The sequence below is a fragment of the Bos indicus genome, chromosome X (genome assembly GCF_029378745.1).
Source record: "Bos indicus isolate NIAB-ARS_2022 breed Sahiwal x Tharparkar chromosome X, NIAB-ARS_B.indTharparkar_mat_pri_1.0, whole genome shotgun sequence".
Taxonomy (NCBI): domain Eukaryota; kingdom Metazoa; phylum Chordata; class Mammalia; order Artiodactyla; family Bovidae; genus Bos; species Bos indicus.
In genome coordinates, this window is record NC_091789.1 from 59,336,634 (window position 1) to 59,363,672 (window position 27,039).

General features: G+C 37.8%; 1 protein-coding gene across 2 annotated transcripts in view; it reads left to right on the forward strand.

Moving 5' to 3' along the window:
* The window catches only part of RADX (RPA1 related single stranded DNA binding protein, X-linked), a 98,674-nt gene that overhangs the window by 69,490 nt on the left and 2,145 nt on the right, over window positions 1-27,039 (forward strand). The window contains exons 12-13 of one of the 2 annotated variants that reach the window (XM_070785184.1): window positions 9,338-9,628; window positions 16,537-16,704. In XM_070785184.1, the coding sequence (XP_070641285.1) occupies window positions 9,338-9,628; window positions 16,537-16,704 (459 nt within the window). Of the gene's footprint in view, window positions 1-9,334; window positions 9,629-16,536; window positions 16,705-27,039 lie in introns of both variants that reach the window. The other variant, XM_070785183.1, reaches the window with a different exon arrangement.

Genomic DNA, 27,039 nt, shown 5'->3' on the forward strand with positions numbered 1-27,039 from the left:
TGAACCCTGACCTTCCAGATGTTCAAGCTGGTTTTAGAAAAGGCAGAGGAACCAGAGATCAAATTGCCAACATCCGCTGGATCATGGAAAAAGCAAGAGAGTTCCAGAAAAACATCTATTTCTGCTTTATTGACTATGCCAAAGCCTTTGACTGTGTGGATCACAATAAACTGTGGAAAATTCTGAAAGAGATGGGAATACCAGACCACCTGACCTGCCTCTTGAGAAACCTGTATGCAGGTCAAGAAGCAACAGATAGAACTGGACATGGAACAACAGACTGGTTCTAAATAGGAAAAGGAGTACGTCAAGGCTGTATATTGTTACCCTGCTTATTTAACTTATATGCAGAGTACGTCATAAGAAATGCTGGGCTGGAAGAAGCACAAGCTGGAATCAAGATTGCCAGGAGAAATGCCAGTAACCTCAGATATGCAGATGACACCACCCTGATGGCAGAAAGTGAAGAGGAACTAAAGAGCCTCTTGATGAAAGTGAAAGAGGAGAGTGAAAAAGTTCGCTTAAAGCTCAACATTCAGAAAACTAAGATCATGGCATCTGGTCCCATCACTTCATGGCAAATAGATGGGGAAACAGTGGAAACAGTGGCTGACTTTATTTTTCTGGGCTCTGAAATCACTGCAGATGGTGATTGCAGCCGTGAAATTAAAAGACGCTTACTCCTTGGAAGGAAAGTTATGACCAACCTAGACAGCATATTAAAAGGCAGAGACATTACTTTGCCGACAAAGGTCTGTCTAGTCAAGGATATGGTTTTTCCAGCGGTCATGTATGGATATGAGAGTTGGACTATAAAGAAGGCTGAGCGCCGAACAATTGATGCTTTTGAACTGTGGTGTTGGAGAAGACTCTTGAGAGTCCCTTGGACTCCAAGGAGATCTAACCAGTCCATCCTAAAGGAGATCAGTCCTGGGTGTTCATTGGAGGCCCTGAGGTTGAAACTGAAACTCCAATACTTTGGCCAGCTGATGGAAAGAAGTGACTCATTTGAAAAGACCTTGATGCTGGGAAAGATTGAGGGCAGGAGGAAAAGGGGACAACAGAAGATGAGATGGTTGGATGGCATCACTGACACAATGGACATGGGTTTGGGTAGACTCCAGAAGTTGGTGATGGACAGGGAGGCCTGGCGTGCTATGGTTCATGGGGTCAAAAAGTGTCGGACACAACTGAGTAACTGAACTGAACAACACTTAGTAAATTGGTTCCCTGGTAGTACATTCCTTCAGATGTACTATTTTTAATTAAGAGAAGAATGAAGTAGGAAGTTTAATTTTTATTTGACAATAACCATAGTTAAAGCTTAAAAGATAGTTGTAGTTTCAGTTTTGGGGCTTTTTTTTCTGAAGTGACACAAATTTTCTGACACAAATTTAGTTCTGGCAGGGTATCCTTAAAGTGAGTTTGTTTAAAGCAGATCTTATAAGGGGTCGTCTCTGTAGACATTTTAATACTTTAGATCCTTCTTGCTTTATGAGTTATTCTTATTTGAGAATTGACTTCTAGTCAGTCTGACAGATTAAGAACCCACAAAGGGATTTGGATTGTACTCCACCCCAAATAAAAGATAGAAAATAAGGGGGAAATCATTGTAGTATAAATATATAACCAAGTTGAAAGCAAGAATTAAAAATCCCTAAGTGGCAGAAACAAAAAAGATTAAGTGGTGAATAGGAACTAAAACTAAAACTGCTCATGGACATTTAAGAACTAGAGGCCTAAATGATTATAGACTGAGGTGTAATAACCACTTAGAAAACAGAGTCCAGAGCACAGGCCTCTTGGATTTGAAGTAGAACCAATATAAACTTGAAAGGTTGTTAATGGTCAGATAAATTATTGCCATCAACATGGGGAAGTATCACTAAGTTTCCTGTAGTCCATGGACAATGAATAGGAAAAATTGCATTGACTTAGTATCCACTGAATTGAAAACCATTGTTAAATATCAAATTATTTTTCACTGGTCTATATGTATGTCCCTATGCCAGCACCACAGTATTTTGATTACTATAGCTTTGTATCAGCTGTTGAAATTGGGGTGTATGAGCCCTCCAACTTTGTCCCTGTTGTTCAAGATTGCTTTAGCGTTGAGGACTTGTAATTCCATATAAAATTTAAGAATCCATTTGACCATTTCTGCAAAATAAGCTTTTGGGATTTTGATATGGGTTGCGTTGAGTCTGCAGGTACTTTGGATAGTATTGATGTCTTAATAATATTAGTTCTTCTAGTCCATTAACATGGGATTTCTTTCTGTTCATTTTTAGGTATTCTTTAATTTATTTCAACAATGTTTTGTAGTTTTCAGTATAGAAGTCTTTCACCTCCTTGATTAAATTTTATTCCTAGGTATTTTATTCTTTTAGTTGCTATTTTAAATGGAATAGCCTTTTAAATTTTCTTTTGAATCTCTTTACTTGCTATCAGATCAGATCAGTCGCTCAGTCGTGTCTGACTCTTTGTGACCCCATGAATCGCAGCACGCCAGGCCTCCCTGTCTATCACCAACTCCCAGAGTTCACTGAGACTCATGTCCATCGAGTCAGTGATGCCATCCAGCCATCTCATCCTCTGTCGTCCCCTTCTCCTCTTGCCCCCAATCCCTCCCAGCATCAGAGTCTTTTCCAATGAGTCAACTCTTCGCATGAGGTGGCCAAAGTACTGGATTTCAGCTTTAGCATCATTCCTTCCAAAGAAATCCCAGGGCTGATCTCCTTCAGAATGGACTGGTTGGATCTCTCTGCACTCCAAGGGACTCTCAAGAGTCTTCTCCAACACCACAGTTCAAAAGCATCAATGCTTCGGTACTCAACCTTCTTCACAGTCCCAACTCTCACATCCATACATGACCACAGGAAAAACCATAGCCTTGACTGGACGAACCTTTGTTGGCAAAGTAATGTCTCTGCTTTTGAATATTCTATCTAGGTTGGTCATAACTTTCCTTCCAAGAAGTAAGCGTCTTTTAATTTCATGGCTGCAGTCACCATCTGCAGTGATTTTGGAGCCCAGAAAAATAAAGTCTGACACTGTTTCCACTGTTTCCCCATCTATTTCCCATGAAGTGATGGGACCAGATGCCATGATCTTTGTTTTCTGAATGTTGAGCTTTAAGCCAACTTTTTCACTCTCCTCTTTCACTTTCATCAAGAGGCTTTTTAGTTCCTCTTCACTTTCTGCCATAAGGGTGGTATCATCTGCATACCTGAGGTTATTGATATTTCTCCCGGCAATCTTGATTCCAGCTTGTGTTTCTTCCAGTCCAGCGTTTCTCATGATGTACTCTGCACATAAGTTAAATAAACAGGGTGACAATATACAGCCTTGACGAACTCCTTTTCCTATTTGGAACCAGTCTGTTGTTCCATGTCCAGTTCTAACTGTTGCTTCCTGATCTGCATACAAATTTCTCAAGAGGCAGATCAGGTGGTCTGGTATTCCCATCTCTTTCAGAATTTTCCACAGTTTATTGTGATCCACACAGTCAAAGGCTTTGGCATAGTCAATAAAGCAGAAATAGATGCTTTTCTGGAACTCTCTTGCTTTTTCCATGATCCAGCGGATGTTGGCAATTTGATCTCTGTTCCTCTGCTTTTTCTAAAACCAGCTTGAACATCTGGAAGGTCAGGGTTCACATATTGCTGGAGCCTGGCTTGGACAATTTTAAGCATTACTTTACTAGCGTGTGAGATGAGTACAGTTGTGTGGTAGTTTGAGCATTCTTTGGCATTGCCTTTCTTTGGGATTGGAATGAAAACTGACCTTTTCCAGTCCTGTGGCCTCTGCTGAGTTTTCCAAATTTGCTGGCATATTGAGTGCATTACTTTCACAGCATCATCTTTCAGGATTTGGAATAGCTCAACTGGAATTCTATCACCTCCACTAGCTTTGTTTGTGGTGATGCTTTCTAAGGCCCACTTGACTTCACATTCCGGGATGTCTGGCTCTAGGTCAGTGATCACACCATCGTGATTATCTGGGTCATGAAGATCTTTTTTGTACAGTTCTTCTGTGTATTCTTGCCATCTCTTCTTAATATCTTCTGCTTGTGTTAGGTCCATACCATTTCTGTCCTTTATCGAGCCTATCTTTGCATGAAATGTTCCTTTGGTATCTCTAATTTTCTTGAAGAGATCTCTAGTCTTTCCCATTCTATTGTTTTCCTCTATTTCTTTGCATTGGTCGCTGAAGAAGGCTTTCTTATCTCTTCTTGCTATTCTTTGGAACTCTGCATTCAGATGTTTATATCTTTCCTTTTCTCCTTTGCTTTTCGCTTCTCTTCTTTTCACAGCTATTTGTAAGGCCTCCCCAGACAGCCATTTTGCTTTTTTGCATTTCTTTTCCATGGGGATGGTCTTGATCCCTGTCTCCTGTACAATGTCACGAACATTCATAGCTCATCAGGCACTCTATCAGATCTAGGCCCTTAAATCTATTTCTCACTTCCACTGTATAATCATGAGGGATTTGATTTAGGTCATACCTGAATGGTCTAGTGGTTTTCCCTACTTTCTTCAATTTAAGTCTGAATTTGGCAATAAGGAGTTCATGATCTGAGCCACAGTCAGCTACCAGTCTTGTTTTTGCTGACTGTATAGAGCTTCTCCATCTTTGGCTGCAAAGAATATAATCAATCTGATTTTGGTGTTGACCATCTGGTGATGTCCATGTATAGAGTCTTCTCTAGTGTTGTTGGAAGAGGGTGTTTGCTATGACCAGTGCATTTTCTTGGCAAAACTCTATTAGTCTTTGCCCTGCTTCATTCTGTATTCCAAGGCCAAATTTGCCTGTTACTTCAGGTGTTTCTTGACTTCCTACTTTTGCGTTCCAGTCCCCTATAATGAAAAGGACATCTTTTTTGGGTGTTAGTTCTAAAAGGTCTTGTAGGTCTTCATAGAACCATTCAACTTCAGCTTCTTCAGCATTACTGGTTGGGGCATAGACTTGGATTACTGTGATATTGAATGGTTTGCCTTGGAAACGAACAGAGATCATTCAGTCGTTTTTGAGATTGCATCCAAGTACTGCATTTTGGACTCTTTTGTTACTTGCTATAGGTCTGTGGAGATTTTTTTTTTCCTTTTTTTTCTTTTGAATGAGTTTTGGCAATTTTTTTTGCTTTTATGAATTTGTTTCAGCTCAGTTTTCTAATTTATGGTGTATGATTGTTCATAGTATTCTATTTTAATTCTTCTTATCTCTGTAATGAATCACATTGTATTTTTGAATTTAGTTATTTATGTCTTCACTCCTTGGGTCTGTAGAGGTGACGATTATCAATTTTGCTGGCCTTTACATAGGACAAACTTTTGCTTTCTTAGATTCTATTATGTTTTTTATTCTCTATTTCATTTATATTTATTTTAAGCATAATTACTTCAAGCATAATTACTTCTGTCACTCCTAGTTCCTTTAAGTTTAATGTTACATTATTGAATATCTTTTTTAATATCAGTATTTATGTTATAAATTTCCCTCTGATCACTACTTTCACTGAATCCTAAAAGTTGTTATGTTGTATTTTCATTTTTATTTATGTACCATAATACTATACCTCAGGGTTGGTTGGTTGGTTGTTTTTTAACTTGTGTGAACAGAGGTAACTCAGTCACTCTATATGTCAACCTACTCATCTCTGAAATTGACATCAGGCTTCCCAGATGGCTCAGTAGTAAAGAATCAGCTGCCAGTGCAGGAGATGCGGGTTCAGTCCCTGGGTCAAGAAGATCCCCTGGAGGAGGAAATGGCAACCCACTCCAGTATTCTTGCCTGGGAAATTCCATGGACAGTGGAGCCTGGTTGGCTACAGTCCATGGCATTGCAAAGAGTTGGATGGGACTCAGTGACTGGCATGCACTCAAAAGGGATGATAGCATCCCTTTATTTACTTAATAAAATTAGCCTAAGACTTTTAAACAGATGTTCAAAAGTACTTTTTAAACTGTAAATGTTTCTCAGAGTTGTCACATTTGTATAGCATCCCTCTACAGAAAAAATCTGGAAACTAAGTAAAAATAATCCGTTAATTCTTACAGATTATGTGAGTATAAACCCTGGGATGTGTTACCATATGAATGACTGGTTTAATTTTTTACTTTTTTTGAATCTATATGATTTTCATAATAAATTATTTTGCCCAGGATTATAAATAATTCCCTTTAAATTTAATTTCTCTTTATTTTCTTAATTATTATCAATATTTAAAGTATATTGATAACTTTTAGCTATTCAGAGCAAGCAAACCTTTGTGTTGATGGTTTCCTTTGCCATGCAGAAGCTTTCTAGTTTTACACAGTCCCCTTTGTGTTATTATATTTCAGGCTTAATTAATGAATTTGGATCTATATGTGTCAACATGGTTACTAATGTATTCCCAGATATGTTTCATGTTAGTTTTGGAAATTATTATGTGTGTAAATTCAAAAGTACTCATTTTGTGAATATATAGCTAATTTGTGTATGCAATTTGATTGTGTTAGGTATTTTGAAGATTACAGAGTTTAACATCTTATCCTTTGTATCTGGTAACATAAGTAAATGAGACATACACTGAAAATCTAGCAATAAACAGTGATAGTACTACTGAGATCATAAGACATTATAAGTAGCTTCTGACTTACACCATCCTTTACAAAGTCCTTATATGTTTGCTACCAAGCACAGACCTGATCACTGACTGAAATACCCTGTTTTTTTCCAGTCTTGTAGCTCTTGCACCAGCATGGGGTCATTGAAGGCAAACAGGAAAGAGGCAAAGGAAATAGCTCTTCCCACTCCCCTATGCCTTCATACACCCCTACCTGTCACTCTTATCCACACAATGAAATGCTTAGTGTAGATTCAGTGAAGAAACAAAATCACCACACATACACATTTATACAATGACCTTTTCAACTCACAACCTAAATGTGGTATTCTGAAATTTTTCTTCATTAAAATATATATCCATTCTCATCAGGAATAAGGGTAAAATGATTCACTAAAATAAGAATGATTACTATAATTCTGATAAATAATTATATATGTGTGTGTATAATTTTGCTAGGTAATTAAGCTGTATCTTAGATATGTGCATATGTGCATGCTCAGTCATTTCAGTCGTGTCTGACTCTTGGTGACCCTATGGACTGTAGCCCACCAGGCTCCTCTGTCCATGGGATTCTCCAGGCAAGAATACTGGAGTGGGTTGCCGTGCCCTCCAGGGGATCTTCCCAACCCAGGAATCAAACCTGGGTCTCTTGCTTTGCAGGTGGATTCTTTACCACTGAGCCACCAGGAAGCCCATCTTAGTTACGTATTGGGCCTAAAGCATAATGTGTTTTGTATGGTAATATTAGTAATATTCAAGCTAAAAATTGAAGAATTATAGTATATGATTTTCCATTTTTAGAAAAACCTGAACTCTAGATACATTTTGTCTCTTTCCTAATTGTTGCCCTTGAAATCTTACTATTCATAACCGGTGACTGCCAATATCTCCTGTACTGATCTCATACCCATTTGTATTAATTTTGAAACATATAATTGAGATAGTTACAGTCCCAAGTTACCAAATTAAAAAACTATACATTATTTTTTTCAGAAGAACTTTTTCATGTGAGCATTAAACCTTGCCAGTTCTTAACACTCAAATGAGAACACAAGCACAGAAAATATATCAGACTATCAGACTTATTCTTATCAGACAGTGTGAATTAGAGGATTTTTTTTCCTATGGAGTAGATGAAATTATTTAATTTTTCAAAATTGGAATGGCCTATAACTTGTTCTTTGCATATTTTAGAACAAATCAGTCAGGAATTCTCACTATATTGGGTTCTAATATCTACTTATTGCTGATCTGATTATGTACTTTTATTAGTTTAGATAAGAGGAATTCATTTCTAGAAGATAAAAGGATTAAATCCATTGCCCAATCTCCAGTTTAGTCCTATTAGAGTTTTCCTCTTGGCTTTTATTGAGTCCTTTCCTTTTCACATGTGATTATATGTTCTATCCTTTTTGTTATCAAGCGGTATTATAAGGAAGTTAAGTGTGTTCATCAACTAAATTTTGAGAATTAAAAAGAAACTCTTTTGTAATATTGCAGTATTTTAAATTCCTGGTAAGAAGTTCAACTTCTTTATCTTCTCTCAAAATTCAGTCTAGTATTTTACCTTGTAATAAATGTTCAGTCTCTGTCTAGGGTTAAGAAACCAAGAAAGTAGTCTGGGGATATGGAATAAAGTCCAAAAGCAGAAGTGATATATTAACCACACTGAAACCTCGCTGTTGAAACACCCTTCTGTCTCAGCAAGGTCTTTTATATTAGGAAAATAATAAACGCCAAGGCACGAGCAGCATACAAGGAAGCAATTCAGCAACCTTATTAAACTTAGGAATGAAGTTCTGAAAAAACAATTTGCTTCAGGTTGTCTGAGCTAGCAGAACTGACAAAGTGAGAAGTGCTAAAATCTGGCTTTTTTACTGATTCTACTCTATGTCTTCAGATTCCAGTGTATATTATTAAATTAAAATGTTATTTTACCAAATTCCTCAGTGCAGTATCTGGTACATAATAGGTTTGCTGAGTGAATGAATATCACAGTGTGTAAGAGATAAATTATATTCTGCCTTAGAAACTAAATATGTTAAGTAAGTTGTACATAAATGATAAATGCACTTGATGACAGAGAACAATCAAGAGTTGAAGTGGTCTTTCAATTTAGTTCCCTCTTTGTTTTTCATATGTTATTTATATCTGAAAGGAATATCATATAAATGGTCCTTTTGAAAGAGTGTTATATCCAAGAAATAGACTATATTTTGTATTTGTTCAGGGTACTTTTAGCAAAAGTTAACAAAATTTATTTTAAGCTTACCTTCCACAAGTAGTGAGGAGTGGTTCAATCTCTAAATGTTCTTATTCTCATGAATTTGACTTAACTTGAATTTATCACTGAAAATAAAAGGAATGTTTGTTTGTTTAAGAACATTTAGGAAAGACAGAAAAAGTATAAAGAAGATAATTAAAAATCTCATTAATTCCAGCAACAGAGAAAACAATATTTTTAATACTTTGGAGTAAAAGTTTATTTTGAAGGCAAATTTTAGTTCATTCCTCACTTTAATAACATTTATCTTTTGGACATTCAGTTTATGTTTTCTAGGTGGCTGTTTGATTTTTACAGTTAATTAAGCTATTTCTTATTAATCTGCTTCTTTGTACTGAATTACCTGATTTCATTAGTTTATAAGTAATATAAATAATAGTTTATTTATGTTTAATATAAGTAATAGTTTATTTGTGTTTATCTCATTGTTTCTTTAGCAGGTCGAGAAAACCCCAGTCATACCTTCGTAGTGAGAGCCAAAAAAACTATAAGTGATAAATGGGAAAGTCAGCTGTGGAGAGACAAGAAGTTCAGCTTGATAGATCACCTGCGTTACAGCCGGGTTCATCCTGAAAGTATTCCACGAAAATTTAGTTCCGAGCACAGACATTTTCTTGGTCAGCAGTTTAATTCTCAGCCTGCAAAATACGTACCACCAGAAGGAAGGGTCCCAAAACTTGATCATTTTAAGAGCGCCCGAAGCCTTGGACATTTTGAATTAACCATCTTAGGTAAGTCACCTGTTCTTTTCTTTGAATGTTACTGTCTCCTTGTGCTTTGCTGCTCAGTCATGTCCTGCGAGCCCATGGACTATAGCCTGCTAGGGTCCTCTGTCCATGGAGAGTCTCCAGGCAAGAATACTGGAGTGGGTTACCGTGCCTTTCTCCAGGGGATCTTCCCAACCCAGGGATCCAACCCAGGTCTCCCACATTGCAAGTAGACTCTTTACCATTTGAGCCACCAGGAAAGCCCTTGTGAATGTTATTTACGTGACATAATTTAAATACAGATGATATTATTTTGCTTAAAAAAAAAAAACAAAAAAAAAACAAAAAAAACTAAACATTTCACCTCCACCCATCCAAAAAAAAAGTTAAACCCAAAGAGCTCCTGTTTGGCTCAAACCAAAGGAATGGGAACACATCCTAGAATACATGAAGCTTTAATTGTGTGCTTTTAAATATTGGCAAATCCTTGGAAAGTATTTGAGGAGAGAAGAGTGGGAACCAAGGGAACTTTTCTATTCCCTGACCGACTGTCTCTAAAACCGATTCTCTTCTCCTTTAGCCACCACTTTCTTGCTCATATTCTCTGCCTTTCTTTCTCAGTGCATCTGAACCACTAAAGGGTAAAATGTCGGTTAAAGAGAAAGGGATAATTAAGAGAAGATCCTATGAACTTCTGTCTGTTTAGCCTGTGAAGAAAATAAAATTCTCAAGTAACTTAGGTTGAAAAGAAAGAAGCTACTGAAAAAAACGACCTTGTCTTTTCTCTTTTTTTGGCCATGCCGCACAGCATGCAGGATCTTTGTTCCCTACCAGGGATCGAAACCGAGCCCCCTACAGTGGAAGCTCGAAGTCTTAACCACTGGACCAACCAGGAAGTCCCAAAACTATATTGTCTGATAAGTGACAATAAACTTATTTTCTCAGGTTGTTCTAAACTGACATGTAGCTATGGAACTTATAAAAATTTAAAGTCAACACATTTTTAAACTTCATTTTTAAATTTTGTTTCTCATGAATGAAAAATGTACACAAAGTTAATTATGAAATAAAATCTTAGCCAAAGTGAGGTACTCTCTAGATCAAGGGAAATTTTTTATTTGTACTTGAAAGGAAGATATGATTACCTTAAGTGAAAGAATGATGCAATGCCATTAGCAAATTAATTTAATGCCTGAAAGAAAATGTATTTCATAGATTTTTATATCTCTAGTACTGGAATGAATTACCTTGACCTTTATCAAGATTCCTTTTTCCCCCTTACTCTCTCCCACTCTTCTTCCCTACCTCCTCACATATAAATATTACATCCATGTGATTGTGTATATGTATATAATTTATGAAAAGTATGAATTCCCACTGACTGTTAGACAGTCTCAGATCTAAGTTTCAAAAGCTTCTTTTTACTAGACTGCATTGCTTGGTCTCTTTGGGTAGTTTATCTATCTTAGTTTTATATCGAGGAAACAAATTACAGCAGAGATTTCCCATACATCACAAGAAGTAACCATGAAAATCATGAGTTCATTTGGAGTCATAGAAATTGAATATTTTTCTTCTTTTCAACATGTTACTGATCCTCTAAACATTTCAGCTATCTTATGTGTCACCGAAAAGCAAGAATCAGATGTAAAGGAGGCTAATTTGTTGTTATGCCTAACCAGCTGTAATTCATGTTAGAATTGGACTGTTTTATATCCTACCATTTTTCAAGGGCGTAAGTGGATTTACAGGGATAAAAACATTGAAAAATAAGCTACCTGTGGATTAAATAAAACAGAACATTTAAAATAAAACAAATAAAATTTTTTAAAAAGAAAAATAAATAAATAAAATAAAACAGAAAAAGTAAGTATTACTAGGTGCCTGTAAATAACAAATTACCAGCATCCAGTAGTAATTTTCTGTGAGTTTTCTTGCAGGAAGGGAGAAAAGGGATCGTTCCTGATGAGGTACTTAATTTTAAAGATAAAAGAATCCTGAATATCTTCTAGTCTTACCTACTAGATAGGTAAAAGTCAGGCCATAATGAGAAATCATGTCTTAATCCCTTACCCTTATAATGTCCCTCCCCCTTCTCTCTTCCCCCTTCCCATAACAACTAGTTTGTTCTCTATATCTGTGTCTGCCTCTTTTTTGTTATACTCACTAGTTTGTTTTATTTTTTAGATTCCACATATAAGCAATATCATATAGTGTTTGTCTTTCTCTGTCTGACTTATTTCATTTAATATAATGCTCTGCAAGTCCATCCATGTTGTTACAAATGGCAAATTTTTATTCTTTTTTATGAGTGAGTAGTATTCTATTGTGCATGTGCACCACATCTCCTTTATCCATTCATCTGTTGATGGTCACTTATGTTGCGTCCATATCTTGGCAGTTATCATTAATGCTGCTATGAACATAGGGTGTGTGTATCTTTTCAAATTAGTGGAGTTTTTATATATATATATAGCCAGGAGTCATATGGTAGTTCCATTTTTACTTTTTAATGATGGCTGATCTGACAGGTGTGAGGTGATACTTCATTGCTGTGCTGTTTTAGTGTGAAAGCAGTCATAGACAATGTGTAAATGAATGTGCCTGACTATGTTTAACTAAAACTTTATTTATAGACAGTTAAATTTGAATTGCATGTAATTTTCATGTATCACGAAATATTCTTTTTTTTCCAACCATTTAAAATGAAAAAAAAGTTTCCTAGGCCATGGATTCTTTGAAACCAGGTAGAAGCTACATTTGATCCCTGCCCCCAGCTCATAGTTTGCTGACCCCTATTCTAGATCCCTGTTTTCAGATATAACTGGCTATACCAATGAAGGCAGATAAGTCTGAATGATTTTTAAAGTTCTTCTGACATTAAGAGTGTACAACCTACACTGATACTACCTTCTAGTAGTTTATTATCCTTCAGCTTTATCTTGCTGATCTCTGGAGGGCCCAGTAATTTTGAAGTGTCTTATTCTGGGAGCCAGAAAGGTTATTCAGACCATAATCCCATTACTTGGTCGTTAGCTCTGACTGCTCTAGGGTGAATCATTATTGAAAATACTGCACAGAATTATTAATCTTCCTTCCCACAATTCAAATGGCTCCCAACAACCAGTTGGGTACTGTGGCAATATCAGAAACCTATCCCAAAAGTACCAATTCTTGTGTTAATAATTCTTGTTATGCCATCTCACTTAACTCAAATAAGTAGATAGTATGTGCTAAAATCTCAGCCCATTGCATATTACATAATAACATACTTCAAAGAGAAGATATTTGAATGAAGTAAGATGAAATTTTCAATGCATTTAGCCCAAGTATAAGCTTTTTAATCTGTTGGTCAATTTTAAGAATTGTTTCTCACTTAAAATATTAAGAAGATACTTCTCAAAAGCTTGATCGGACTTAAAGATGGCATTAGTACATCATTGATTCTGCAAACACTAATTTATTAATAGTTGCTCATGAAATGCTATGAGTCAATTAAAGCTTCAGTTTGCATTTGACTTAGACAGTAAGGAAAATAATTACTCAGCCAACCTTTAGTAAACCTCTGAAAGCCATCTGTTTATCTCTTGGATATCAAGAGATACAAACTCCAGTAACAATAGGTGTAATTTAAGGAGAATGTTCGGAGAAGGCAATGGCACCCCACTCCAGTACTCTTGCCTGGAAAATCCCGTGGACGGAGGAGCCTGGTGGGCTGTAGTCCATGGGGTCGCTAAGAATCAGACACGACTGAGTGACTTCACTTTCATTTTTCACTTTCATGCATTGGAGAAGGAAATGGCAACCCACTCCAGTGTTCTTGCCTGGAGAATCCCAGGGACAGGGGAGCCTGGTGGGCTGCCGTCTATGGGGTCGCACAGAGTCGGACACGACTGAAGTGACTTAGCAGCAGCAGCAAGGAGAATGTTAAGATAGTGTTTTGTAGACTTTTTAATCAGGATTTTTTTTGTCAAAAAATTTTGTATCATTCTTTTCCTTTTCTGGAAAATGCATTTAAATCATCACAAATTGTAAGTAAGTAATTGCATTAACATCAAAGTAATGTAATATGCTGTAGTTACATGGAAATCATAAGGCTTTACTTCTCTTGATTTTTTCCTCTTATTAAAGCAACTAAGCAGAGCAACATAATTCCTGCCCTCCTTGGCACTAGCCTGCAGGCTCAGGACCAATTATTTGTAGCCCTGAGGAATGCCTCCTTCCATGTTGAAGGCTACTTGAACCATTAAAATCTGAGTAGAACTGGATTCCCTTCCTCTTGGTTTCTTCACTGGCTGTATCCTTAGGATATCCTATTCCACTGACATGCTTCTCATTCTTGTATCCCAAATGGAGCAGCACACTGGATTGTATAGGTTACTGTTGCTACCCCTTAATTCTGTCCCTTATTCCATTGCATAATAAAAGTAATTTAATCCTTAAACCTTAAGTACCTACTATCAGATTTCATCAGTGTAAGACACACTTTTTTCCCCGTATGTTAATATCTTTTAAAATGTATATGCATCTTAAAATTGATGCCATGCCTTTGTTTAATTGGTAGTATTTTTTTCCTTAGTGGTGTAAAAAATAATGATCATCTTAAAAAACAATGATATTTTAGATTTCATAAAATATAGCATATACCAAGTACTATGCTAGGTGGTGGGATCCTACCCAACACATACACACACAAACACATAGACTTTCATTGGAAAAGGAATACAGTGATAACGAAGAATTTGAGAGGAAGATATATAAATTGCATACAATACACTTTACAAAAGAGGAATATGAGCTTATTTTGTTGATTTTCTATTTCCCTCTAATTTTTAATATAATCCACATATATTACCACACTTACCTAGGTAGTATGTTGCAAGTTACCTAAGTAACACATAAATTGTCACCATTGAAGTGCATTATACCTGTACATTGTGGGGAGGATATTTGTGTTCATCTCTTTTGCTATTGTGAATATGGATGAATTCGTATTTGAATACAGTGCACAAATGTCCTAAAGTCTAAGTAGTTGAAAATTGTACATTGAAATGCGCACGTATACTTTCTTTTACTCAATTTCACAAATATTTACTGAGCACCTAAGGCATGCTCAGTGCTGCTCTTGGGACTGAGGTTACATGAGTTAATGCAAACGATAACAGAGCCCTGTGGTGAAATGAGGTATAATGATCAATGCTAAAAGAAAGGGGTTGGAGAGTGCTGTCATTGGAAATGGCTAAATTTTAAATGGAGTGGTCAGGGAGGTCTCCCTAAGAAAATAACATTTCACCAGACACCTAACAGAGGTGAAGGACCAAGCTGTGTGTTTATCTGGGGAAAGAGCATTCTATGTACAGGAACATCAAGTACAGCGGCCTTGGGCATATTTGCTTATACATTTGCACTCTGAACTCTAGTTTAGCCAAACAACTCATGACAAATTTTACCAGTAATGTTGAAGCTAAACTCACAGTATTCTATAATTTAGAAAGCAACTCATAATAGTGTCAATGACACAATGATAATAAAGCTATCTTCCTAAAAATCAAGGTTTCCAACTTGATATTTTCTCAATTCTAAAGCACTCTTTCTCTTTTTTTACATTTGCAAGTTGGAATGCATCTTATGGTCAATGGGTACATTTAATGCAGTGTTTTCTTTTTATTAAAAACCCATTATTAAATTGATGGTATGCCTTAGATTTGGTATTAGAATCAAGGAAATAGAATACCAGTATGCACACTGACATGAGTTTTGCAGCATTGCTGAGTTATGAGGGAGTTACAATACTGAATTGGAATCCACAGTAAATTCTAGATGGTATGACTATTTTAGTTTATGAATACCAGATTTTAGTAATCCTTAAAAAGCTTTAAGTAGCCCTTAGTTGTTTGTTAAGTTAAAGCTATGGAACTTAATGTTGTTTACCCATAAAAAACAAAGAATGGACTTGAGTTTCTGGATCAGTTTACAGCTTAACTGGAAGGACTTGTTTACATATCATTGGCTCATGCTCTATACTTAAGAATTGCTATGGGATGAATAGTGTAGATACTGAAGTCATAGAATCTATAGGACTTGCTGACTAAATATCAGGGAAGAATGAAAGGGAAGAGTTAAGGATAACTTCTAAGTTTCTGGTTTGAGTGGGTAGAATTCAGAGTTTTCAAGCTGTGCTCTGCATATTTTTCCTTCATCCAGTCAAGATGGTTTCCTTACTCTGGCCTGTACTTTTGGCTTCTTCCTGCCCTACCTGAAATACCCTTCTCTCTATTTAAGCGCTACTCATGCTTGAATACCCAGCTAAAACCCTTGCCTGTCAGAAGTCTTTTTTTAATCCACCCTAGCTGACACTGACCCTCATAAAGAGACAACAGACATAGGTCAGGATGCATGGTGGTGGTTCCCCCAAGCTGCAACCTTTTCTCGCCCTAATGGTGAGTGACTGAAATTTTTCTTGTATGTTTGAGGACAAATGGAACCTTGGTACTTCCATCCCTGGCCTTGCTTGAGTCTTATATCCATAAGTCCAAAATGGCAGTAAGAGAACCAGTACTTATCTCTGAATTCTCCTGTCCTGTAATGGCATCTATCATAAATGATGATGAAAATTCTCTACATGTCTTCATTTTTGTGACTAGGCTGTTCTCTAGATATTAATATTTAAGCCATCCATCAATATTTAAAAGATTTGGGACTGTTATTTCCAACAATGATGCTAGATTGCTCTAAAGTGTCTCCTCTTTCAATCAGTACAATGTATTTATAAGCATTTGCACAGCAAAGGGCTTAGTCCCTTAGTTTTGAAAGTTATTTTTTTATAGTTTTGAAGCTATCTGGCACATGTGAGGATCAGACCATCAGATCTGGCCTCATTAGCACCATGTTACTAACTACACTTTTAATAATGTGTGATTTTTCTGTAACAGGTCTGAACCATGAGATAGCAATCGATGTGGCTTTCCTCCCCATGTATTCTCTACAAGATGCCCAAACATCTCAAGTAGACACATTATTAACCTGCATGAATTACAGCTGTGTGTATCCACAGGCATCAACTAGCAGTGAAAAAACTACAGGTTCAAGAGTACTTGCAGGTAAGACAATCTCAGGATCTTTGCAGTCAGAAAATAAAATTAATTAATAATGCAAATGGTCCCAACCTTAAGATGTTACTATATAAACAGTTCTAGCTTTAACATTTGATACAGTTTGAAGAGTTATTTGGTAAAGGTACCCAAAGATAAATGAGAATATATTTAAAAATAAAATTGGATAGATTAATGGTTTCTATTCCAGGCAGGCATTAAGAATGTTCTTTTATAATACATTTCTAAATGTAAGTATTCGCTAAACTGAAGTGGTATGCATACAGAACAGTGCAGCTTCTACTCCTCTCTCCTTTTAATTCAGGCAAGACAATTTGTCCTTTCACCTTATAATTGCCTGAAATCTCAGTGCCTCCATACTGTGTGCTTAGTCACTCAGTCATTACCAATTCTTTGTGGCCCCATGGACTTTGGCTGCTAGGTTCCTCTGTCCATGGGTATTTTCCAGGCAAGAATACTAGAGTGAGTTGCCATGCCCTCCTCCAGGGGATCTTCCCAACCCAGGGATAGAACCCAGGTTTCCCGCATTGCAGGCGGATTCTTTACCATCTGAGCCACCAGGGAAGCCCAGGAATACTGGAGTGGGTAGCCTATCCCTTCTCCAGGGGATCTTCCTGACCTAGGAATCAAACTGGGGTCCCCTGGATTGCAGGTGGATTCTTTACCAGCTGAGCTACCAGGGAAGCCCCATACTATAGTACAGTACAATTGTTTTCTCTTATAAATAGTTATTCAAGTGCTATGCAATAAATTCCTTGGGGACTCCTAAGCATGTGTGTAATCCCAATAGTGAAACCCTTCAACCAACGAATTGTTTAGGCTGCTATTTAACATCCTGAACTTTAAATCATTTATATATATATGAGTAAAATTACATTCCAATTATAATTATCCTATTCACTTTCTTCTGTCATTTCTATTTCCTAAGCATGTGGTAAAGTTTCTAGCAATTTTAATTGAGATTATATGAATATTCCCTTTAAAAAAGCACTAAAGAAAGGCCTTATTATCTTGGGATTTTGTGGTGGGTCTTTCTAAGCTGATGAAACTCTTGAGTGTATGTTGTTTTTAAACAAGTCTTAGGAGTTGTGCCTGATGATGAAGTAACTTTTGGCAGTAATGGTTACTGCAAACTGAACTTCCCTGGTGGCTCAGATGGTAAAGAAACTGCCTGCAATATGGGAGACCCAGGTTCAATCCCTGGATTAGGAAGATCCCCTGGAGAAGGCCTGGCAACCCACTCTAGTATTCTTACCCAGAGAACTCCATGGACAGAGGAGCCTGGTGGGCTAAAGTCCATGGGGTCACAAAGAGTCAGACACAACTGAGCAACTAACACTTCACTTCAAACTGAACTTAAGTATCCAGTTTTGTAAGAGATAAGGTTCTTTATTTTTCCCACAGTCCATTTTAAAGATGATATATTAACTTGCAGTATTACTTCATATGGGGCTTCCCAGGTGGCTCAGTGGTAAAGAATCTACTTGCCAATTCAGGAAACACAGGAGATGTGGGTTTAATTCCTGTGTCAGGAATATTCCCTGGGGGAGAAAATGGCACCCCACTCCAGTATTCTTGCCTGGGAAATCCCATGGACAGAGGAGGCTGGCAAGCTGCAGTCCATGGGATTGCAAAAAGTCAGGCGCAGCTGAGCATGCATACACATTACTTCTTACGTTTCAGCTCCTTAGACTGTCAGTAACTCTGGATTTGGTAATTAGGACCCTAATCTGTACTTTAAATCTTTGTGGAACTCTTGCTCTTGCTTCACTGCAGTATCCACTTCTGTCATGTTTCTTCTGCTGTTTGTGTATGTTATTAACGATATAAAAAAATGAAGACAAAATTCACAGTTACCCACTACTTGCTAGAGCCAGCGTTCTTCCAGCAGTCACTTAACATGATCATGTGAAAATACCTGGTACCATTCTGCCAGAGCAGTTAATATTTGGGACATGAAGGGCAAGAATCACTAGAAGAGAGAAGTGATATAATCAAAAGCAAGGTAATTCATTTCAAACATGGAATACCATATTTTTCATGGCATAATGATAGTGTCCATTTAGCTCACTGCAAAGCATTGTGCCTGGACATTTTACATAAGTTACAACTAATCCTAACAAGAAGAGCCTTGCAAGGTAAACATTATTATCCCCTGTTGATAGATGATTAAACTGAAGATCAGAGAGATTCATCAACATAGATAACAGCTAGGATTTGAGCACAGATCAATTTGGTTCGAAACATTTCCATTCCCTCCATAATTACAAACGGAAAGATACACAAAAGAGACACAGATATAAAGAACAGACTTTTGGACTCTGTGGGAGAAGGCGGGGGTGGGATGATTTGAGAGAATAGCATTGCTATGCTATGCTAAGTCACTTCAATCGTGTCCGACTCTGTGTGACCCCAGAGATGGCAGCACACCAGGCTCCCCCGTCCCTGGGATTCTCCAGGCAAGAACACTGGAGTGGGTTGCCATTTCCTTCTCCAATGCATGAAAGTGAAAAGAGAAAGTGAAGTCGCTCAGTCGTGTCCGACTCCTAGCGACCCCATGGACTGCAGCCCACCAGGCTCCTCCATCCATGGGATTTTCCAGGCAAGTGTACTGGAGTGGGGTGCCATTGCCTTCTCTGGAGAATAGCATTGAAACACGTATATTACCATATGTGAAATACATGACCAGTCCAAGTTCAGTGCATGAAACAGGGCACTCAAAGCTGGTGCACTGGGACAACCCAGAGGGATGGGATGGGGAGGGAGGTGGGACCAGGGTTCGGGAGGGGGTACACATGTTCACCCATGGCTGATTCATGTCAGTGTATGGCAAAAACCACCACAATATTGTAAAGTGATTAAATTAAACTAATTTAAATAAATAAATTAAATAAAATTAAATTAAATAAAATTAAATTAAAATAAACTAATTTTTAAAAATATACAGAATAAAGTAATACAGTGGCTTACAGTATAACATTGGTATCATCTTTTCAACATTTTTATGAACTAGTTTTTTATTATAAAAGCTATCCATGTTCATAATTTAAAAAATCAAACAATACCAAAAGGTACAGGGTAAAACTGAAAGTTTCCCTCCCGCCTTTGAAGGTTCATCCCTTTCTACCAGCCCACCCACTCTCTGGAGATAACCTGTATTTGAATCCTTTAAGAAATTATTTTTACATTTGACAGTATATTCTTTCTGTCTCACATACACAAGCACGCATGCACACATACAGTCTGTTTCTCTGTCTCTTAGATACATACATGGAATTATACTATACATGGTTTAATAACCAACTTTTATCTTTTAACACTTGAATAGTTTTCATGTTAGTATCAATATATAGAGAGCTACCTCTTTCGTTTTAGTAGCTATAAATACTCCACTGTGTAGCTATACCGGTATTTACTTAATTAGTCACATATTGATGGGCATTTAGATTGTTTCCAAATGTTTTTTATACTGGCAAACAGTACTGAAATGAGTATCTGTATCTATCTGTGTGAATGTATGTTGCTGGTGTTCAGTTGCTAAGTTGTGTCTTACTCTTTTGTGACCCCATGGACTGTAGCCTGCCAGGCTCCTCTGTCCATGGGATTTCCCAGGCAAGAAGACTGGAGTGGGTTGCCATTTCCTCCTCCAGGGGATCTTCCTGGATTAGGGATTGAACTCGCATCTTCTGTGTTGACAGACAGATTCTTTACCGTTGAGCCACCAGGGAAGCCCCATGTGTATGTATATATAATCTATAATCTTTGTGCACTTATATATCTGTAAGATGAATTCTTCAGTTCAGTTCAGTCGCTCAGTCGTGTCCAACTCTTTGTGGCCCCATGGACTGCAGCATGCCAGGCCTCTCTGTCTTATCACCAAGTCCCGGAGCTTACTCAAACTCATGTCCATTGAGTCGGTGATGCCGTCCAACTGTCTCATCCTCTGTCGGCCCCTTCTCCTCCCGCCTTCAATCTTTCCCAGCGTCAGGGTCTTTTCAAATGAGTCACTTCTTCCCATCAGGTGGCCAAAGGATTGGAATTTCAGCATCAGTCCTTCCAATGAATATTCAGGACTGATTTCCTTTAGGATGGACTGGTTGGATCTCCTTGTAGTCAAAGGGACTCTCAAGAGTCTCCTCCAACACCACAGTTCAAAAGCATCAATTCTTCAGCACTCAGCTTTCTTTATAGTCCAACTCTCACATCCATACATGACTACTGGAAAAACCATAGCTTTCACTAGACAGACCTTTGTTGACAAAGTAATGTCTCTGCTTTTTAATATACTGTCTAGGTTGATCATAACTTTTCTCCCAAGGAATAAGCATCTTTTAATTTCATGGCTGCAATCACCATCTGCAGTGATTTTGGAGCCCCCCAAAATAAAGTCTGTCACTGTTTCCACTGTTTCCCCATCTATTTGCCATGAAGTGATGGGACTGGATGCCATGATCTTAGTTTTCTGAATGTTGAGTTTCAAGCCAACTTTTTCACTTTCCTCTTTCACTTTCATCATGAGGCTCTTTAGTTCTTCTTCACTTTCTGCCACCAGGGTGGTGTCATCTGCATATCTGAGGTTACTGATTTTTCTCCCGGCAATCTTGATTCTAGCTTGTGCTTCATTCAGCCCAGCATTTCTCATGATGTACTCTACATATAAGTTAAATAAGCAGGGTGACAATATACAGCCTTGATGTACTCCTTTACCTACTTCTTAGATGTCACCAAATTTAAAATTTTGGTGTAAGTGAAAAGTGAAAGTTAGTCACTCAGTCGTGTCTGACTCTTTGTGACCTGCGGACTGTAGCCATGAGGCTTCTCTATGCAAGGGATTTCCTGGGCAAGAATACTAGAGTGGATTGCCATCTCCTTGTCCAGGGGATCTTCCCAACCCAGGGATTGAACCTGGGTCTCCTGCATTGCAGGCAGATTCTTTACTGTCTGAGACATCAGGGAAGCCCAAAATTTTGGTAGGTATTGTCAAAATGTCCTTCAAAAAGGTTATAACGGTTCACACTTCAACCAAAAGAAAGAGTGCCACTTGACTCACTCCTTTAAAAATACTGGATAGTATCAGTCTTGTTAATCTTTGGCAGGTGATGGGCAAAATGTATTGCTATCATTATTTTCATTTGCAGTTCTGAATTATTTCTAAGGTTCAGTATCTTCATATATTTATTGGCCATTTATATTTTTCTGTGAACTTTCTAGAACTTTCTATGCTAGTTTTTTCCATTTTTCTATGAGTTCTTTTTTAAATTAATTTGTAAGTTCTTTCTGCATATTGTAAAAATTTAACCTTCATTGTGTGTTGCAAATACTTTTATCAGTTTGAAATTTATTCAATGGGAATCTTGTTTTGATTTGTTAAGCAATTTTATGTTTATGTACTCAAATATATCAGTCTTTCATTTTTGTGGCTATTGATTTTATGTCAGACTCGAGAAGACATCACTCAGTCCAAGATTTTTTTAAAATTCACTGTTTTTTTTTTTCTGATACTTTTATATGTTTTTTTACTCACATATAATTTGTATTTTGGTAAAATATGCATAACATAAAATTACCACTTTAACCATTTTAAAGTGTACAATTCAGTGACACTAAGTACATTTACAATGTTGTGCAACCATCAATGTTAACCATTTTCAGAACATTTTCATCATCTGAAAACAGAAACACTATACCTGTTAAACAATAACTCCCCATTCCCCCCTCTCCTTAGCTCCTAATAACCTCTATTTTACTTTCTGTCCCCATGAATTTCCCCATTCTAGATATCTAAGAGAAGTAATGCAGTTTAGTCCTTTTTGGTCTGACTTACTAACTTGGTATAATATCCTCAAGGTCCATCCATGTTATAATATATATCAGAATTTCATTTCTTTTTACATCTGAACAATCTTCTGGTGAATGTATGCACTACATTTTTTTTATTCATTCGTCTGTTGATGGACATTGGGGTTGTTTCTATCTTTTGACCACTGTGAATAGTTCTGCTATGTAAATTGGTGTGCAAGTACCTGTTTAAGTCCCTGCTTTCAGTCGTTTTAAGAATATCCCTAGGGTTGGAATTGTTGAGTCATATGGTAGTTCTCGGAGAAGGCAATGGCACCCCACTCCAGTACTCTTGCCTGGAAAATCCCATGGACCGAGGAGCCTGGTGGGCTGCAGTCCATGGGGTCGTTAAGAGTCAGACACGACTGAGCAACTTCACTTTCACTTTTCACTTTCATGCATTGGAGAAGGAAATGGCAACCCACTCTAGTGTTCTTGCCTGGAGAATCCCAGGGACAGAGGAGCCTGGTGGGCTGCCGTCTATGGGGTTGCACAGAGTCAGACACAACTGAAGCGACTTAGCAGCAGCAGCAGCAGCATGGTAGTTCTATATTTAACTTTTTGAGAAACCAGCAAACCATTTTCCACAGCAGCTGTACCATTTTACATTCCCATAAGCAATTCACAAGGATCCCAATTTCTCCACATTCTCACCAACACATTATTTTGGGGTTTTTTTTGGGGGGGGGCTCTGCTTTTGATTGCTTTTATAACATCCATCCTACAGTGATATCTCATTGTGGTTCTGATTTGCATTTCCCTAATTACAAATGATAGTGAGCGTATTTTTATGAGCTCATTGGCCATGTGTATATCTTCTTTGGAGAAATGTTTATTTAAGTCCTTTGCCCATTTTTGAATTGGGTTGTTTGGGCGTTTTTGTTTTTTTTTTTTCCTTTTGTTAATATGGTTTCATTTTTATAGTTTAAAATTTTAATCCATTTGGAATTTATTTTGGTATAGAGAATGAGATGGGGGATCCAGCTTAATGTTTTTCCAACAATTAGCCATAGTTCCCAAATCATGTTGAATAATACTGATACCGAATAATACTGATTGAAATTGCTATTATACTTTTAACTATTAAGTACAAGAATATATGTATGTGTATACACACACACATACACATGCCATCCCTTTGAAAGCAGTTTCCATTGATAAACATTTCAGAAGCGTAACATGGTATGAAAAGGTTTTAACACATCTAAGAAAATAATTGTATTATCCTCTAGGTAATCCGGATTTCCGATATTATGTTCAGAGAAAGGAATAACACACTGTATTACACGAGAGGTTAGACTGTGCTGCAGTACAAAGCAGTTCCAAAGTCTCGGTGACTTAACACAGTAAAAGTTTGTTTCTTGCTCAAGTCAAGTCTGATGCAATCAGTTATTAGCTTTCTCCCCAGCAGTGATTCAGGAATGCAGCCCGCTTCCATCCTGCTGCAGCTCCAACAGGAACAAATGACTTCTAGGGTTGTCTAGGCAGAGGAAGAAAGGGATGAAAGAGACTGGCTTGTAATTGTGTTGGAGCAAAACTGCTACATCATTTCCACTCACATTCTTATTTGCCAGAACTTATTTACATGATCTCAACCTAACTGGTGGCTCAGTTAGATGGTAAAGAATTTGCCTGCAGTGCAGGAGACCCAGGTTTGATCCCTGGCTTTTGAAGATAACCTGAAGAAGGGAACGGCAACCCATTCCAGTATTCTTGCTTGGGAAATTCCGTGGACAGAGGAGCCTGGCAGGCTACAGTCCGTGGGGTTGCAAAGAGTTGGACACAACTGAGCGACTAACGCTAATCTAACTAAAGGGAGGCCAGGCCACTTTGTCTCCCATGTGACCATGAATAGGAAATGGAGAGGTAAACACAGCGTTCCTTTGTCACACACCTTATGCATATATGATGTTCCTAAAAATACACAATTTTTGTAAGTCCAACAATTTCAAATGAGATGTAGAGAAGCTCATTTTATAGGTAAAATCTATAACCCTCTTAAAACAATTCCTTTGTAATATAAATGAGAACATTGTAATTTAATAGCAGGGTATTTTTTAAAGCAGGGCATCTATTAGTTCTTTTTACTTAAACTTATTTACATGATAGCAAAAGTTGCATACAACAATAAGAGTGAAGTTTATAGTATGAATTGCTTGGATTACATAAAGCACTTTTTATAGACAACTGTGTAAAGCACATTTTATCTATTTAAAACTTTTAAGACACTTTGTTTTACTGCCCATCAAAACACATTTATAAATAGAAAAGAATCAGTATGATAACAAGAGAAGCAATATTACATTTAACGAAAACCTCCAAAAATTTGTAATTTAATACCAGTTTTTCTTAAGTAGGAAATGATGGTTGCTGACATTTAATTGTTATGTCAGCTACCAAAGTGCTTTTTCATGCATTTAATCCTCCTATGATGTAGTTACTGCATGAGCAGATTGAAGCACAGAGAGGTTATCATTTACACAAGTAGGCAGAGTCACCTAAACAGAAGACTTACTTATACATTTTGTTGCAGGTACTGTGTAACTCAATATTTATAAATGACATGATAGCAATTAGAATTATTAAGGTTTGGGTTTCTGTTGTTAGCATCAAATCTGAAGATCTTAAAATCTTTCCAAAGCACCTGGATTAAAGTCCATTCCAATCAAAGAAGAATAAAACTATATAGTACTGGCAATTTTTTTTTTCTTTTTTTTTTTAACTTTGACTGTGCTGGGTCTTCGTTGCTGCATGGGCTTTTCTTTAGTTGTGGAGTGAGGAAGGATGGCTACTCTCTAGTTGCAGTGCACAGGCTTCTGTTCTGGTGGCTTCTCTTGTTTTAAAGCATGAGCTCTGGGGCACAAGGCCTTCAGTAGTTGCAGCACATGGGGTCAGCAGTTATGGCTCCCAGGCTCCAGAGCACAGGCTCAGTAGTTGTTGCGCACAGGCTTAGTAGCTCTGCAGCATGTGGGATCCTCCCGAATCAGGGATCAAAGCCAGGTCTCTTGCATTGGCAAGTGGATTCTTTACCACTGAACCACCAGGGAAGACCTAGCACTTTTATTATATTCATTGTGTGTTAGTGAACTTGCACAATTTTAAATAATTCATCAGGGGCTTCCCTGGTGGCTGAGTGGTAGAGAGTCCACCCACCAGTGTGGGAGATGTGGGTTTGATCCCTGGTCCAGAATGATTCCACATACCTTGGAGCAACCAAGCCCATGCAGCACAACTGCTGAGCCCATAGGCCACAGCTACTCAAGCCCACGTGCCTAGATCCTGTGCTCCACAACAAGAGAAGCCACCGCAGTGAGATGCCTGTGCACTGCAACTAGCCCCCACTCTGTGCAACTTTGAAAAAGCCCATGCAGCAACAAACACCTAGCAGAGACAAAAATAAATAAAATTATTAAAGATTAAAAACAATCATCCGATTTTGTGGCAGATGTGGCTTTTGCGTGAAGCTGATGAAATCTAAGCTTGAGGAGTTCTCACTTGCATAAATCCCTTCCGAGGCCCTTCTGGGGTTTTTTTTGGAGGTATTTTTCTTTCTGTTTCATAAAGAGGGCCCCCAAATACTGTACCTTTTCAGGCCCCATAAAATGTAGATGCACTGCTAGCCTTTTAGCATAATTTTTTAGAGAAGTAGCTCTAGCACAAAAGGTTCAGAGCCCATACTTTGATGCCAGACTGTCCAGTTTAGAATGACCCTGTGACTTTGGTTATTTTACTTAACCTCTAAATGTTTTAATCTTCTCATATTTAAAATGAAATCTTTGTCATGTGTAGTCACAGAAATCTGTGATACAGTAGCTTAGTAGTGGTCAGGTAGTGTTTTGAAAGAGATTCCTTAAATACCATTTTACCCAAGAAAAGGAAGAAAAGAAAAACAGCACTCTCTCATTTTTTGCAGATTGACTCTGTGTTGTGGCGCCCCTTTGGTGCTTTGTTGTTTAGTCACTCAGTTGTGTCCAATTCTTTGTGACCCCATGGACTGTAGCCTGCCAGGCTCCTCTGTCCATGGGATTCTCCAGGCAAGAATACTGAAGTGGTTTGCCAGGCTGTGCTTCTCCAGGGGTCTTCCCCACGCAGGAATTGAACCCGCATCTCCTACATTGACAGGTGGATTCTTTACTACTGAGCCATCAGGGAAGCCCCTTCAGTACTTAGCCAGTTGTTTATGATCCTGTCTTAGCCCTCACTTCTGCTCTGCAGAGACTGATGGTTAGCCAGAGGTGAACAGTGAGTGTTTTCTGAACATGCTTCCAGCAATGGGCATATAAGTGGCCACCTTGATTCCTTGAAATACACAGGAAGTCTTAAAAGCCAATAATACTCCCCCCACATCTCTTCCCAGCTCCTTCCTCCCCAGGCTTTTTGGTCTGTCTATTGCTTGTCCCAACTTTATCCCCTGCTCTATCTGCTCTGATTGATCAGTGCTTTTGCTTTCAGCAAAAGCCACTGGGAAAGCTACCCTAGTCATGG